Raw genomic sequence first — 14,945 nt, 5'->3', positions numbered from 1 at the left:
CAAGTTTCGCACAAATTTAGACAATACCTTTGGATTAGCTTTTGTGCCTTTCAAATCTCTTCCACCTGCAAGAAGAAAACATTCCAAATTCACTTTTCAGTTAATGACCTGACACAATGAATTCAGATAAATGATTCTTCTTAGTATCCTTGGGGCTGAAGTCTGATCACAGCTGTTGTACATCAATGCTAACTTACAATTTATGTGAACTGCAGTGGTAATAAGTAATTCATGACATCTCATGTTTTATTGAAAATTGTATTGACATGCCAAGCATCAGATTACAATCTTACAAAAATTACATATCATGCAATTAAACAGAATTCTGCCTGTGCTTAGTTTGTAAAGAGCCTATCAGAGGCCCAAAGGAAGTCATTTGCTGCTCTGGGTCACGCATCAGTAGAGTGAGATTGTCACCTTCTCCAGTGTATGTAAAACAGACTCCATAGTCAAGGTCATCTTCATATCCCCCAGACAGAGCAAGAGAGTAGCATCCTTCATCGCTCCCATGAATACCAGCTACTGTTGGCCTGCATTAAGTTGATAAACAAATACACTGCTGAATCATAAACATCTAGTCTATTTTAATAGAATCTAGTCTTACACCAACACCAACAGTATTCTCAGCTGTCAGTATCAAATTTTAGAGAAGAGAAAAAGTAGCAACAAAACTGTGGCTAAATATGGTATTCTAAGACCAGCGATACAGCACATGAACATCTAGTCTTAAATAGTCTGATCTTAATTGACAGTAACTGTAATGAACATTCAAAGAAGACTTTGATTACATAATCATTTGGTTGTGATTTAAAGTAGGGAAAAAGTTCTGTTGTATTTCTTTGTCGAGTTTACAGTTTTCCAATTTTCCTAGTGTACTATTGTTCACAGTTTGAATTACATACTTGGCTTGCATTCCTGATAAACCAGTTTGCAATTTGAGGGCTCAGAGCAAGAACGATCCCTTGATTTTTCGGCCATTTTTGAAAGTGTCCACATGCCAAAATTCAACTACTTCTGAACACTTTCAAAAATGGCCGAAAAATCAAGGGATCATTCTTGCTCTGAGCCCTCCAATTGTATACATGAGCTATACCCTTATAGTGGTATGCCCCTTAAGTATCAAGTCAGTTGGAGTTTGGAGATCAACGGAGATAGATCAGAGTTTCTTTCTACACAAGACTGTTCCAGTTGTGTAACATTGCAGTTCCTCTAAGCCCATAAAGACAAGATCAGACTTAAGTTCCAGCCTGTTGTATTTAGTTTCCTTTTCTTTTTGATCTCGCTTGCTTTGTAATCAGTCTTAGCTCATTTTTTGATCTTGTACATTTCAATTTCCCTTTTTCAGTTTTCACCGCATGTGTACAATAGTCAGACATTAGCATTAAACAATGTTGAATCAACTTGTGTTGTCGATTCCTACACTGTGGTTGACACTCGCCAAACTCCAGTGCACAACACCCTGTGTCTCCTGCATTGAGTATGCAATAGTAACATCATCTGCAAAAACTTACAGTAAATTTCAACTGCTCATCAGACACTGTTTCTACCAATTTAGGAGTCATACTGGTAAAATTTATCAATGGGCAGTGATACATAGTATGTTCTTACTCTTTTTTTCTTTTAAATAGAGTTGTGATGATCTACAGTATGTTAAAAGAACCATAATGACTTCCTCACCGATGTACACCATCAATACAGCAAGCGAGTCTTGAATCCCAGGAGGTTCCCACAGGACAACCTAACAAACACATCAGTTAATGTCAGTTACAAGCAATTGCAAGCCACAATAAATCTCTTAGCTGAAACTTTTGAAATGTCAAATGTCAAATAATTAGGTGAATTAAGGAGAGAGTATTAAACAACAGAAAATAAAATCTGAAAAATGTACATTTAACTACAATTGTACTCTTTGTGTCTACAATGCATTTTGTGTTTATATAAGTGGCATAGATGCAGATTTACAATATTTCCTTTATTGGTCAATTCCCAATAATTCTATAAAATGTTTACAAGTTACCTGGAATCTCTCCAAAGACATTTTCTCTATTTTTTGGTACTCTTAAAGGCTTCCTGTATTCCTGGGTATCATAATCACTATCATCAAAACTGTAATTCTTTAAGTCCTGATTGCTTGGTTCCTAATGAAAAAGATTGGGGACGTGGATTGAAGAGGGTAGACAAAATGACATCCCTAAAACTAACTGACTTTTGTTTTTCTTTGATCAAGATAGACCATTTGAAACTCTATATGAAAAGTAAAAATGTTTAAAAGGAATGGACATTAAAGTCTTAAGAACATTGAAACAAGCTCCCAAGTTCATGATCCAAATATTCAAAGACATAATATACACTACAGCTTAGCTTTAAAACAAAAATTGACTTGGCTTAGCAACATGTAGAGAGTTGCACATCTCAAAGAGATTTATTTTTAATGTAATATCTCATTGCACCCCCCTGACAATAGGTCCGCTGTCAAAACTACTCCACCTGTCCTCTAATTCTGCGTGATGATCTGAGTCGATATCTGATATCTTTATCCACAAAACTGAATTCCTCATCAGCTTTTGAACCTTTATCTTTTGCCTGTTCTCTCTTCCTCTTCACACCCTTAGTCTGTAATGGCCTCTTTATTATTGGTCTTGGAGTGAAAGACTACAGGAGTAAAATGTTTATAAACTCAGGCTATATATTTCATCACCTATACATATGGGAGGAGACACCAAATATTGCATGAGACTGGGTTAAGCAATTGAAGACAGTTTGTTTTTTGTCCTATATCATACAAGGAAGGTAGAAGTCTACAATGTATGAAAGCTTGAAAAAGTAGAGAATGAGATTTTTAATTTTTTCAATTTGAAGTTACTTTGCCCAGAGCAACTACCAAATTTAAGGGAAAAAGCTCTCTGCCTCATCCAATCAGCATTTTAGGGGTTAGGTCTCAATTAGGACAAAAGTTCTGTTCCTCTCTCCTGCCACTCCACTTTATTTTTTCTTTTCTTGTAACTGAGAAATGTAAATTAGTGGTTTGTATTTGTTGCAGCACAAAACAAATAATCAAGTAATCAAGTGAACAGAGGTCAGAGTACACATGTCTCCATCAAGGGTTGTAAAATGGTAAAAGTTTAAAAATAATAAATGGCCCATACAACAGAGTTTGTGAAAAAAAGAAATCTGCAATAGCAGGAAAGACCATGAAATGACAAAAATTTCAGGCTTGTTAGAAAAAAAATCAAGCCAGAAAGAATTATTAACTAAATAAATGTGCCAGCTAAATCTCTGCTCATTATGCACACAGGAATGCATTAATATCTGTTGAAATTGTTAACTTTCGATTTACTACCTTATTTGTGCTTCCCTTGAGGGTTACCAAGACATATGGGAATTCCTGACTCTTCCCTGTGGGCGGATAAGACTCCACAACCTTCAGGATTGCTTCAGGCAGTTTCTAAATTTTCTCCTTCCCATTCCTTTCGCGGCTCAGCCGCATAAAATTCCCTCACAACCGCAAGCTAGCCCTTCATTTACAGTATGTGAAGACGGATTTACTTCAGGGTGCTGTTGTTAAACATATTCCCTGGCTATAAAAACTGCTAGAAATATCCATATTTTAAAGCCCTGAGAGACCTTTATATGGAAAAAGTATTACTCTCCATAATATTCCTAATAGATGTGAATAGAGCGCAGTTATGCAGCTACACTATCATACCTCAAACTTGTCAAGCCCCAGACTTTCAAGTATTTTCTTGTTCTCATTGATATTCTTTAATCTTTGTAACTCGTACTCACTTGCGTGTGCGTTCATAATAGAAGCTTGCTCTTCTTGGCTTCCAATGGAGTCTCAAATAATACTAAATTAACTATGTACTTGATTGTAAGAACATGTGCGTTTTAAAATTTTAACACCACACAAGTTGTTCTTCGTTTAAAACCGCTGACCAATAGAAGACAGGCACTGAATGATGGCACCCTCGCGACCAAATGAAATTATACGAAGCTAAACCAAAACAAATACTTTGGTCATTTTGCAATTCCAAACTGGACTAAGAGATGTAAGAAATTATAGGGAGACCGATGTAGAAAGTAGTTAACCTATCCAATATCGCGGAAAAAGTCCTTTTTTTTATTCAATCTAGAACAGTAAATATCATACACGGTTTGATTTAAGAGATGTTGTCAGTTGTTGCTTATTTTTTTTTTCTTCACAGGCTAAAAGTTAACACTAACAAGGGCAAGCTCGATATAGTTTTGAATGAAGGTCAGAGTATTCACTGTTTTATTAAATGTTTATTTCCACGATTTTGATCGAATCTTTCAAGACCTCATTTATATCACTCTTAGATCAACGTCAAATTTCAATTACAACCTTGTTCATTATGGCATAGGAAAACCTTGCGAACACTGTCAATTCATTGATAACTACTCTGATAAGTATTGATGGTACACCACGATCCCTTCTCAATGTTGAGGTTCATTCTCTCTCTAATTGAGTTGAGAGATCAATTGACGCATTGACAGCTGTTATTGTCACTGTCATATACTGTAGACGATCACGCTTGCTGATCAGATGTCATTAATCCCAACATCGACTAGGGGGAAAGCCATGACTATAGATTACTGGGCCACTTTTGGAGATGCTTTTTAAAGTAGCCTGGCGGAGTCAGTTATTTGAACAGTTGTGTTAGCAGTTATAGGTAACTGATTGAACAGTTTTTCTGGTATGATTCTGGGATTGCTTTTCTGATATTTAAGTCCTATGGAAGTGCATTTACCTATAGTCCTCAAGATCAACTACATATTTTTGCACTTTTGGTGATGACTAACATCCCATGTACTAATATATATAAGTCCATGTATATGTATTTTTTTTTCTGTTTATGAATATATTTCAATCAGTTGACAGAAAATAAAATCTCCTGAGACTTTGTACTTTAATAATTTCTGTAAGTTGCTAATTTAGCTTTTATTTTCATTACAGATAGCTTATTTAAAACGGGGCCTAAGGAAAGAGTTGCTAAGGTATTGAAATGTTCATTTGCTGGTAGTAAAATGATCTTATAGTCTCAAGCTTTGACAGTATGTGCTTGTTAAAGGAGTGTCATCTTCTGAAACCAAACATTTTGTTCCTGATACTCAAAAGATCATGAAATTTTTTTTTTTCCTTTTGTAGTTCAATGTGGTCATGTTAATATGTTTAAAGAATATTGGGATCCAGTGTACTAGAAACTATTGCGTGTACCACATGTGCCACAGAAAGTTGAAAATTAAGATAGCAATTTCTTTCAAAAAGTTTCAGATCAAGACACAATTGAGCTGCTCTTGCTTGATTGTTGTTATTTTTAAGGGAAGACAAAGCTCAAAAGGTTTCTCAGGAAGAACCTCTCAAGTTCGCACTCTTCCTCCCAAGACACACCACTTTAGAGAAGATGGCAAAGCAAAGTCCTCATCCAAGCCACAGAAAAATAATGTCCGAGATGATAAACTAACAAAAAGTCAAAGTATCCGAAAAGATAAACCTCCTACAGATGCTAGTTACTTGACAAAGGACCAGTTGTCAAGAATTCTGTCATCTCTGAAATCTGCAGACACTGAGCATGAACCTGTAGCAGATCTTGAAAACACATATGCAGGTCAGTCTGTTTGCTGTTTATGTTGACGTTGTGTGATCTTAAGAGAGAGAAGGGGATTTTCTTTGTCTTTCCCATGCTGCATAATGTTGTGTATTATGGTTCGATATACTAACTATAGAGTAATGTGTGAATCAGACCAAGTGCTCCACACAATTGCTTTACGAGAATACAATGAACCTAATTAAATATAAAGATATATAAGGATAATCATGTGACTGTGGTCAAAGGTGTCCTAACCAATAAAATACAGATTATCTAATAGCTAACTTAAAGGTATTTATCCAAATGTAAGAAGAAACACTATATTTAGTTACACTGTTAGCATATGTTACTGACTGCACCAAATGTTTGTTGTTGTTAAGCAATTTCTACCATTGACAATGAAATGGCAGTGCAGATTGAATGTGCAACATATGATTTATATAATTTATTTCTTCGTTGCATGATTTAACTTGTCTAAGATGAACATTAAATGATAGTGACCCCCACCAAGTTGCTGAATTCCTCTGGAACAATGTCAATACATTTACATACCTGTACATGAACTGATTTATATCAACTCAGTAACAGGGTCAATGGAAAGTGCTGCAGAACAAATAGCAGTTCATCAACCATCAATGAGAGACAATAAAACAAGGTAAATTAATTATTAAGAAGATGCAAAGCACTACTATCTTTCATCTTTACAAACATGTGACTATGAATAGGAATGTAAATGCAGCCTGTATAAGAGTTTCAATTATTGCACACTTTGCTTCAAAAGAGGAATTTATTTAAAACTAGGTCAAATCTGTGATATCTCTCCATAAAATTTCTTATCAGGAGAAAGGTACAGAAATCAGAATCCAAAGCTGAAGATGATATTTCTGATAACCAGGAACAGGTAAGTACATGTTTATTATTTTGTGTATTATTGTTTGTATCACAGTGTAGTTACTTTTGATGTTTCAACTGCCTACTGCAAGGCATCACCATTGTTAGGTGATAAGGCTGAGGTACAAGGTCATAATTTTACAATAATTCAGTAATTAACAAAAGAATTAACTAAGACAATTTTTAACATGGCAGAAAGTTGTAAGGTATTTTTATAATATTCATTTGATAACTAATTCTTGAAAATGTACATAACTATAGTTGCAGTATCGAAACTTGAATTAAATAATTTTAGCACTCCAAGTTGTGACCAATTTGGTCACTACAAGGATTATGAAAAAATTTGGTGATTAAATTTGCAGGTAAGTTTGCCAATGTGGTCACCTACTCTTGGTGGACATGAAGAAATCTGTAATTAGTTTACATTACTTCATCTTTATGGCATGAAGTAGAAAAAGAGATTAATTATTTGATATCAATTATGTTCAGAAATACTTTCTTTCTTGCCATCTTGGCCACAATATGTTATGTTTATTCTCCCATGTAGTATATTTTAGAAGCATTGTAATTGGTTAAAATGTTATACTGCACAAATTGTCTCATTCCATATTTTTTATTTCTACATTGCATTGTTTAGTTTTAGTTTTTTTTTTTTTTTGGCAACTTAACCTTTTTTTTATCTGGGGACCAATTAAGGATTCTAGGTTTGAAGTCAGGCAACTTGATCTCTCATTGCTGGGAAATAGCATGGTACTGAGCAGTCAAAGTAGTCAGCTTAGCTTTCATTATGCATAGCTTATTATAAGTAGTGTTTCCTTTTCTGTGTAGGTCATTACTCTCAGCAAAAATTTGCAATGGAAGAAGGAGTTAGGTATGTGTAGTAATAAAGTTAATACATGGCATAGTATGACTTGTTCAGTATCACTGGCAGTTTGAAGCATGTAACGAGAACAGATTTTAGTCAGGTGTCATTAAAGCAAAGGTAAAGTTAACATTGCAGCCAATTAGAACAGTGGAAACTATCACAAAGAGCCTAATGTATGAAAAATTGATGAAAGCTAAAAAGGCAAACAGCATTAAGTATGGGAAAATATCAGTGACCAAAACACAATTGACTTTATTATTGCAGCTGAAGGTGGCAAAGGTCATATGGACCAATCACATGGTGAATTAGAGAAAAACTTTAACTGTCCAGGACTAATTTCCACACTAAATTTCTCATATGTGCCAGCTTTGAAATTTTTAGAAATACTAAGCAGTGGAAGTTGTTTACTAAATAGCTTGGTTTGTTTGCTAAACATGTTTTCAAAAACCTTTTTATGCTTTTAAATTGTGAATGTCCTTATATTGTGATGACAGATGAGCAAATAGCCCTCAAACAGGAATTAAAAGCTAAAAGAAAGTTACTGGTAAGTTGATGTTATCAGAATATGTTAATGATAGAATTATACTTAGGGTAGTTTATGATTACAAATAATTTTTGTTGTTGTTAACATCACAAGTATCTTTATTTACTATCTGTACTAGTATTATATGCATATTGTCATCCAATTTACATGCACTTTCTTCTTGTCATTCTTGAATGGTCCAAGGGTCTTTCTGATCACTAAATGGATAGAATCCTTTACTCTATACAATGTGTGTACTATTCATAGTAGTGTCACCCTCTAAATTTCTTGGATACCAGTTTTTATTGTTTTTGTTTTAACAGATCTTTATTTACAACAACATACATTAGTTACAATACATACATTAGTAATTACAACATTACCTTCAATACATCTCTTAGGAAACATTACTAACAATGAACTGCCCATGAAATTAATATAATATTTACAATGCTAACATTAATTGAATACTACAATACTTTCAGTAGTAACATCAAGTTCATTATTTTTAATGTGTACTATTATTAGTATTATTAGTACTTGGCCAGAATTTATTGAACACAATTAAATAACTGTGAATTAATAATTAAAAGGCAAGTGATTATCCTTGCTCTTCTGTTAATCAAGGATAAGGATAATGAATTTGAAGAATATAATCCATGGGGCAGACCTGGAGGAGGAGCTCCAGTAAGAACTCAATCTGGAAATATAGTGGCTGACTACAAGAAAATGCATCAGGTAAAGGTATACTAAAGTTGCACAAAATGTCTTCAATTTATTCTGATTTGGAGACTTTAATTTACACTTAGTTACGTATAGATTGAAACAATTGAGAATCACAGAGTGTACAGATTGAGAATAATAGGAGTTGTAAAGAAATTTCACATCAACTAGTTAGAGGTCAGATGTTCATTGCTACCCCCATTTAATGTAATAGGGAGTCAATCCAATTTACAAGACTGATTTAACTTGTTATAGGACTTGACCTCTAAGGATGAAGACAGTGTTATGTCAGCTCCAGAGTTTGACAGTGGCTCCAAGACAAAGACAACAGCACACAGTTATAACACTCATGACCTTAACACAACAACAACTCCTTTGGCTATGAGAAGTTCATTTGCCATTGGGGTGAGAATTCTACCTAAATGTTTTTTTTGTAATCAGTGTAAAGTTCACATTATTGGTGTTAAAACATTGTAGTGGTTCATTGGTTTCTAAGGACTTTTTCATATGGTCCTTCTGTCAGTCAGTTACAACATACATCTGCACTGAAGTCTGTGCATTTGTGCATACTTTTTCCTGATTAGGCTCCTGGAGTTGTAAAGTATGAAGAGTATCAGTGTAAAATTGATGAAAAGAAAAAGTGGCTCCAGGATCTTGGTAAGAACAGAATGATGATGGAATATATCTTCTTTTCTTGATGGTCTATCTGAATATTTTTTCAAAACTGCTGCAGCTTTTGATTTTTATTTGATATTTCTTGATGAAGAATGGCGATTTCAATTAAACTGTCATATATCTTGTACAGAACAACAGATAAAAGAAAAGAAAGAAAGACAGGCTCAGGAAAAGCAGCAGCAGTTACAGAAGGTAAAGTGGCTTTTTTTGGGTCCAACATTAGACTCCCCTATTTTACCAGATAAGCTTAAGAGGTAAGTTCTAGTTATAAACTTAATATAAAGTCATGCTATGAAGACATGACCGCATATTTTGCCCAATCACAAAATAATCAAATTATTAATCCTGACACTGGTAATACTTGAGCCATTTCAAGAAAATGATAATTGGTATTGATGTCATGTTTATTATGTCTTACAACATGATTGGAAGATCTATTTCTGGCATCCTTACTCTTTGTATAATGTTAATGCAGATGCCACTGAGTCATACCAACTCCCATTCTATCATTTCTCATGGAGGTGCCTCCACTGCTCAAGGACACATTTGGGCAGGGCCAGAGCTCTATCTAACCTTAAGATAATACTATTTTTTATTACATTGGTTGAATGTTAGGGCATTAGACCCCCAAAACTAGAGGGAAGGTTCAATTCATAATAATTTTTTTTTTGTATGAATATAAAAGAAATATGTACCGTGAGAAAGAAACACGCTTTTTTTTCATTCAGTGAACCTGGAGACTTCAATCAACCAGTAATCATCATATTTAAGTACCCTACGATATACTTGCTCTTTCACATGTACACTTAGGCCAAGTTGTTCAAAGGGCGCTTAACAGTATCCAACAGATAGAGATTTATCCAATGGATAGTGTTATCCACCTTTCGAACAACCTTCCCTTCAACAAAGAAACAAGTTTATCACTGAGAATTATAATTGTATTTAATTTTCATTTGTCCTTTGCGGCGTTCAAACCTGATGCATGACTGTGTTGCTATTTACCAAAAGGAAGCTCGAGAAGAAAAGTGGAAACAAACAGCGGTGTTTTCAAATGAGTCCCCTCCAGCAGCTACTGCTTTTGTCGTCAATAACACTACAGCTGCTACAACACAGCAATCGCAAATTCATATTGAAGCAGCTTCTCCTTCTCCACTAGACAGTAGTTTCAGGTACTGCACATTTAAACAGTGAAATCCATAGACTGGACGAAAAAGTTGCCAGAATTATTTGAGGAACTAAAAGTAGAGAGCCATTTTTGTTCTTAAAAAGGAAAATATGTGATGTCTTACAGGGCTGGAAATCATCATGGCCGTGGTCAAGGATTGCAGAGTTTAGTTGAGGTGAACCAAGATGAAATGGAGAGAAAGAGGCTGAAAACACTTGAACATCAGGTACTGTCACTGATTTGAAAGATTTCCTACTTATTCACGCGCAACGAATGAATCCTCTTTTTATGTTGTACTACTTACAAATATTATATGCACTTGTTGACTTAAGTGATTTCGTTGCATGTGGCTTATTTGGGAGAGTTTCTTTCGTGGCTTGACCAAATTTGTGTGAATTCTGTGAGCTGTTTCTATTTCATTGCATTACCGGCAGGGATGTAACAATATTGCAACGTTTTACATTACACGTAATGAAAATTGCTATCTGCTCACTATGAGGTTACGTTTATCCACTCATGCTATAAGTCGAAGGACCTTTAAGTTTCACATGACGAGGCGTTATGTTTTCAGACTGCTCATATTTTAATATTAACCGAAGACTCTAACCTACATGACTTAACGTCTTTGTCAGGTAGTGTTAGATAGTTCCTATGAGCCTAAATGTGCTTGCTGGAATGTTTACAGCGTGCAGTAAAAGAACAAGTAGAAGAAAAAAGGCGTCTTAAACAGCAAGAAAAAGAAAGGAGACTGAAAGACGAGACTGAGAAAGAAAGGACGCTGATGATGGAGCGAGAAAGACTGAAAAAACAGTATGAGGAGGAGCTAAGACAACGAGAGGAAAAAGAGGTCAGTTTTTATGAATCATTCACTCGACATTAATTCAGTGAACAGGACGATCGCCTCATAGCACTAATATCGTCCTCCTTTTTTTTAGGAAGTGTACACTCTGTCATCAATTCACTGATTTGTCTCGTAAGTTCAAACCAATGAGTTCTAACCATTTTCATTGCCTTCTAGAATGAAGCAAAGCGTCGAGCAGAGGCATTAGAATTAAGTATATTGCAGGCGTACGAGACAGCTCAACAGGTATTCTCTGAATTTTTACAGCAATACCCTCCAAATTAAACGGCTATTCAGTGATGTAAGGGAAACTTTAGTTCCAAAAAAAAAGCGCTGTCTGATACCGGAGAATCATGACAGATTTTGTTACGAGGGCTAATTCAGCCTTCTAGGGGAAATTCATGATGAATACGACATTGCACCACCCACCCCTTCGCGGGTTTATCTTATCAGATTGGTATGTTTGTTATGATTGTCGCCTTAATACTCAGTATGATTAGTTTTAATGTGATCGTCAACTTAATTTTGTCAGTTTTAATATTTATATACAGCTCGAAATATGTGGATTCCTCCATAACTTTGGATTAATCGTTGTTTTAGCTGTAACTATTTCTTTCAGGAATTCTCTTCGTTTGTGATCAGGACCACAAGTGCTCACGCATCGTCCTGTTAATCTTCTTATCAACTGAAACCAAAATCTCCTATATCTATTGAATAAAAGCTATCACGAGTTAAACACAACAACCATGTGCATTTCTAAACTTTTTTATGGTTCTTTTATTGAAAAACCTCCTATTTATTGCACTTCATACTAACAAGAGTTATTTTGTTTTAAAACTCCGTCAGGAAAAAGCTGCCAAAAGGATCCAGCAGTTGGAAATGCGCGGTCACGATGTGTCCGGACTGAAGACTCGTATGTTCAATCTATTATTTAGTCAATTTTCACCACCTTATTTATTTATCATATAAGCTGTTTATAGATGTAGCCAATTCTGGAAATGTGTAGTAACATTACGAGACAAATAAGTTGTAGATGAACACTTCATTTCTGGTTGGGTAATGTCCATTCAAGTTCAAACAAGAGCATCTTTTACAGGTTCAAATATCAAGATATCATACAAAGCCGTCATATTTTCTGGCCTTGATTGACGTTTTCGGTTATTTTAACGTACCTAGTTTCGGTCCTTTCTTCTTGTTTTCGCTAAACAAGTTGTGTTTAATCTACGATATGTCGATTTGATATGAAGGAAGTTTTAAAGAAAGGAATGCTTGAATGAGAAACACTGGTATAGAACGAACCAAGCGTTTTTAGCGGCGTGGTTCAATTGATATTTAGAATTGTTTTTTACTTGTTGGTGTGGTGAGTTTTGACTGAAGATTTTTTATATTGATCTCTATAGCTGGCCTGGTCTTGAGGCAACGACATTCATCTACAGACACATCTCATCTTGATACCGCTTCTGTTTCACCCAGACCAGAACACATCCGGTCAACCCCGCAACACAAGGAATTACTCGCAAAGACGAATGACATGCTCATTGCTTCAACAGAACAGGAGAATACTTCATTTGAATCGGAGTTAAAACAGTTGAGTTTAAATGCCTCATTAGAATCAGAATGGATCTCTTCATCTTCTGTTCCTTCTGTACGGAACAATCCACAGGCAAAGATTCAAACGAAAAAAAATTCTCCTTCACGTGCTAAAGGAGCGGCTCACGTAACTACGCGGTCACGATCAGAAAGAGGACAGAGAAACAAAGAGGCACTTAAGCCACGGAACAAGCGTCAGGGTTCAGTAGAAAATATAACAGGTGGACACGAGGATGGTGCAGCAGCAGCACAGCTGGCTCGTCCCTTGGAGGATGCCTTTATGATACCCTACACTCGCACTGCTAGTGCTACATTCCATCCAGTTCCAAACACTCCATCTTCAGCACAGGCTGATAATGTTAGTTCTCGTCAAGATCAAAACCCCATGAACAGAAATAAACAAACACATAAGAAAGCGCAATCTGTTGTGACTTCTCGAACAACTACTACCCAAGCTGTCCAAGGTCGGCAGACTGTTAAAAGTGAAAAGACAGGAAAACAATTTTCAGTTACTCCGAGAAGTAGACATGAAATAGTTCAACATTCTACAGAAGCCGGAAAACGAGACGTCAAAGGACACCAAACAAAAATACAAAACGAAAATGCCAGCATTTATCCAATTCAGGTGAGGTCTGCCTTCAACGCGATTACCTCTCGAAGTACATGTACTAGGAGCTGGACTATTTCTTGGAGAGATATGTACTTTTCGTTCGTGTGTGCATGCGTCTTAAAGAAATAATGACGGAAACCTACCCTTTTTTCATTTAGGCTTCTCCAGACCGTGTACCGACAGCACGTCAAGAGATGATTCTACAGCAGCTTGCAGTTCTACGACAGGTGAGGAGCACTTCGTCGTACTTTTCTTCCGTTATTCTATCTTCTTCATGAGTTTCAATATTAATCACACCTTATCTTGATACAATGATTATTGGTTCACTGTGTCTCAGTCGGAGCATGAGCTAGCGAGAATCTCGCTTTGTTTGGGGTAGGTTACTGCCGCAAGTATAGTTCTGAAGAGAATTTGTTACAAGGAGAGGAAAACACCGTCCTGGCATTGTCCGCAAATCGGAAACCAAGTATATATAAAACTTTCGTAAACAGCAAAGCGAGAAGTAAAGAATTACAGTTATGTAAAGTTAAGGAAAGGGCCAGGTGAGATGGAGATTTCAACACAGATCTGCCTTCTTGAGTCAGTTGACATAATGCAGCGCCAAATGTAGAGAGAAGTCACTCGCGCAAAGAGCATCGGTGAAGAAGCGTTACAATCTTTTTCATTTTTGGTCTTACTGTTTAAATGCAAATCTATGCTGTGCTTTCTTTATTTCTTTTTATTTTGATGAAAAGTAATTATTACGTTCATCATTTTTCCCCTCTCCAAAGAGTTGTTGGTGCATTTGACAATCACTTGAACGATAATGCAGTGCGCCCGTGCCTTTCTAGAGAGGATGTTTCATGTGCTGAACTGGGTAATTTTTGGTTTCTTTAGGGTTTAATTCTGAAAGAACGAGAGCTCCATCACAGTGCAATATGATGAGCAGCCTAATGAAGAAAGGACATACAAATTCAACCAGTCTGTGTTTTTTACATATAGAGCCCGAAGCAAGTAGGTCATTCCTCTCGCAGAGGACCACACCTAAGAATTCATCATAACCATACTCACGCGTGCTGCTAAATTCACGTCTAAAGGTGTGCAATGCAATGCAGATTGTTCTTAAGCTGTGCCTCAAAACCGAAGCAGGAATCAAAGAAAGCGCGAGGCCCCCGTTATGTGTAATGTTGTCTTAAGCCTGAAGTGGTATGTAATACGATATTTAAAAGTTGTATATAACAGTATGTCGTCTGGATACAACAATTGCAGGGAGCTGTAATAAAAGATAAACCTATCCGCCTCAGATTAATATTAAAATTTTCTCTGCTTTAGTGAAAGCCTTATCAATGATGAGGCCAATAGGATGGTTGGGCGGTGATATCTATAAACGGTGGCTCGGAACAGTTTGAATACACATAAATCAAAGATTAATAATGGTAATTGAACTGAGTAGAGTGCAATTTGGGCTGAAATC

The 14,945-nt window shown here is 35.9% G+C and overlaps 2 protein-coding genes across 6 annotated transcripts in view; one reads left to right on the top strand and one right to left on the bottom strand.

The window, feature by feature from the left end:
• Positions 1 to 3,877, bottom strand: part of LOC131787695 (uncharacterized) — a 5,598-nt gene extending 1,721 nt beyond the window's left edge. The window contains exons 1-6 of the mRNA XM_059104782.2: positions 3,707 to 3,877; positions 2,488 to 2,652; positions 2,018 to 2,138; positions 1,678 to 1,738; positions 418 to 530; positions 28 to 65 (exon numbers count right to left, since the gene is read on the bottom strand). Coding sequence (XP_058960765.1) covers positions 28 to 65; positions 418 to 530; positions 1,678 to 1,738; positions 2,018 to 2,138; positions 2,488 to 2,652; positions 3,707 to 3,802 — 594 coding nt within the window. The 5' untranslated portion in view covers positions 3,803 to 3,877. The remainder of the gene's footprint in view (positions 1 to 27; positions 66 to 417; positions 531 to 1,677; positions 1,739 to 2,017; positions 2,139 to 2,487; positions 2,653 to 3,706) is intronic.
• A 69-nt stretch (positions 3,878 to 3,946) lies between these two features.
• Positions 3,947 to 14,802, top strand: LOC131787648 (coiled-coil domain-containing protein 66). 5 transcript variants are annotated; one of them, XM_059104741.2, is made up of 20 exons: positions 3,947 to 4,049; positions 4,206 to 4,255; positions 4,976 to 5,016; positions 5,405 to 5,627; positions 6,192 to 6,264; positions 6,450 to 6,510; positions 7,329 to 7,371; positions 7,860 to 7,909; positions 8,516 to 8,632; positions 8,867 to 9,016; positions 9,196 to 9,268; positions 9,417 to 9,478; positions 10,295 to 10,455; positions 10,578 to 10,677; positions 11,137 to 11,298; positions 11,470 to 11,538; positions 12,139 to 12,205; positions 12,693 to 13,507; positions 13,651 to 13,719; positions 14,369 to 14,802. In XM_059104741.2, coding segments are annotated over exons 1-20 (2,433 nt in total). In that variant the 5' UTR covers positions 3,947 to 4,047; the 3' UTR covers positions 14,414 to 14,802. The 5 variants fall into 5 exon arrangements, with proteins under 5 accessions (XP_058960724.2, XP_058960725.2, XP_058960723.2 ...); XM_059104742.2 differs by having other exon boundaries at positions 5,342 to 5,627; positions 6,198 to 6,264; positions 8,516 to 8,626; XM_059104740.2 differs by having other exon boundaries at positions 5,342 to 5,627; positions 6,198 to 6,264.
• The last annotated feature ends 143 nt before the right edge of the window (positions 14,803 to 14,945 follow it).

Source organism: Pocillopora verrucosa, chromosome 14 (genome assembly GCF_036669915.1).
Source record: "Pocillopora verrucosa isolate sample1 chromosome 14, ASM3666991v2, whole genome shotgun sequence".
NCBI classification, from domain to species: domain Eukaryota; kingdom Metazoa; phylum Cnidaria; class Anthozoa; order Scleractinia; family Pocilloporidae; genus Pocillopora; species Pocillopora verrucosa.
The sequence above is the reverse complement of the archived record's forward strand: the minus strand, read 5'-3'. Positions and strand labels throughout refer to the sequence as shown.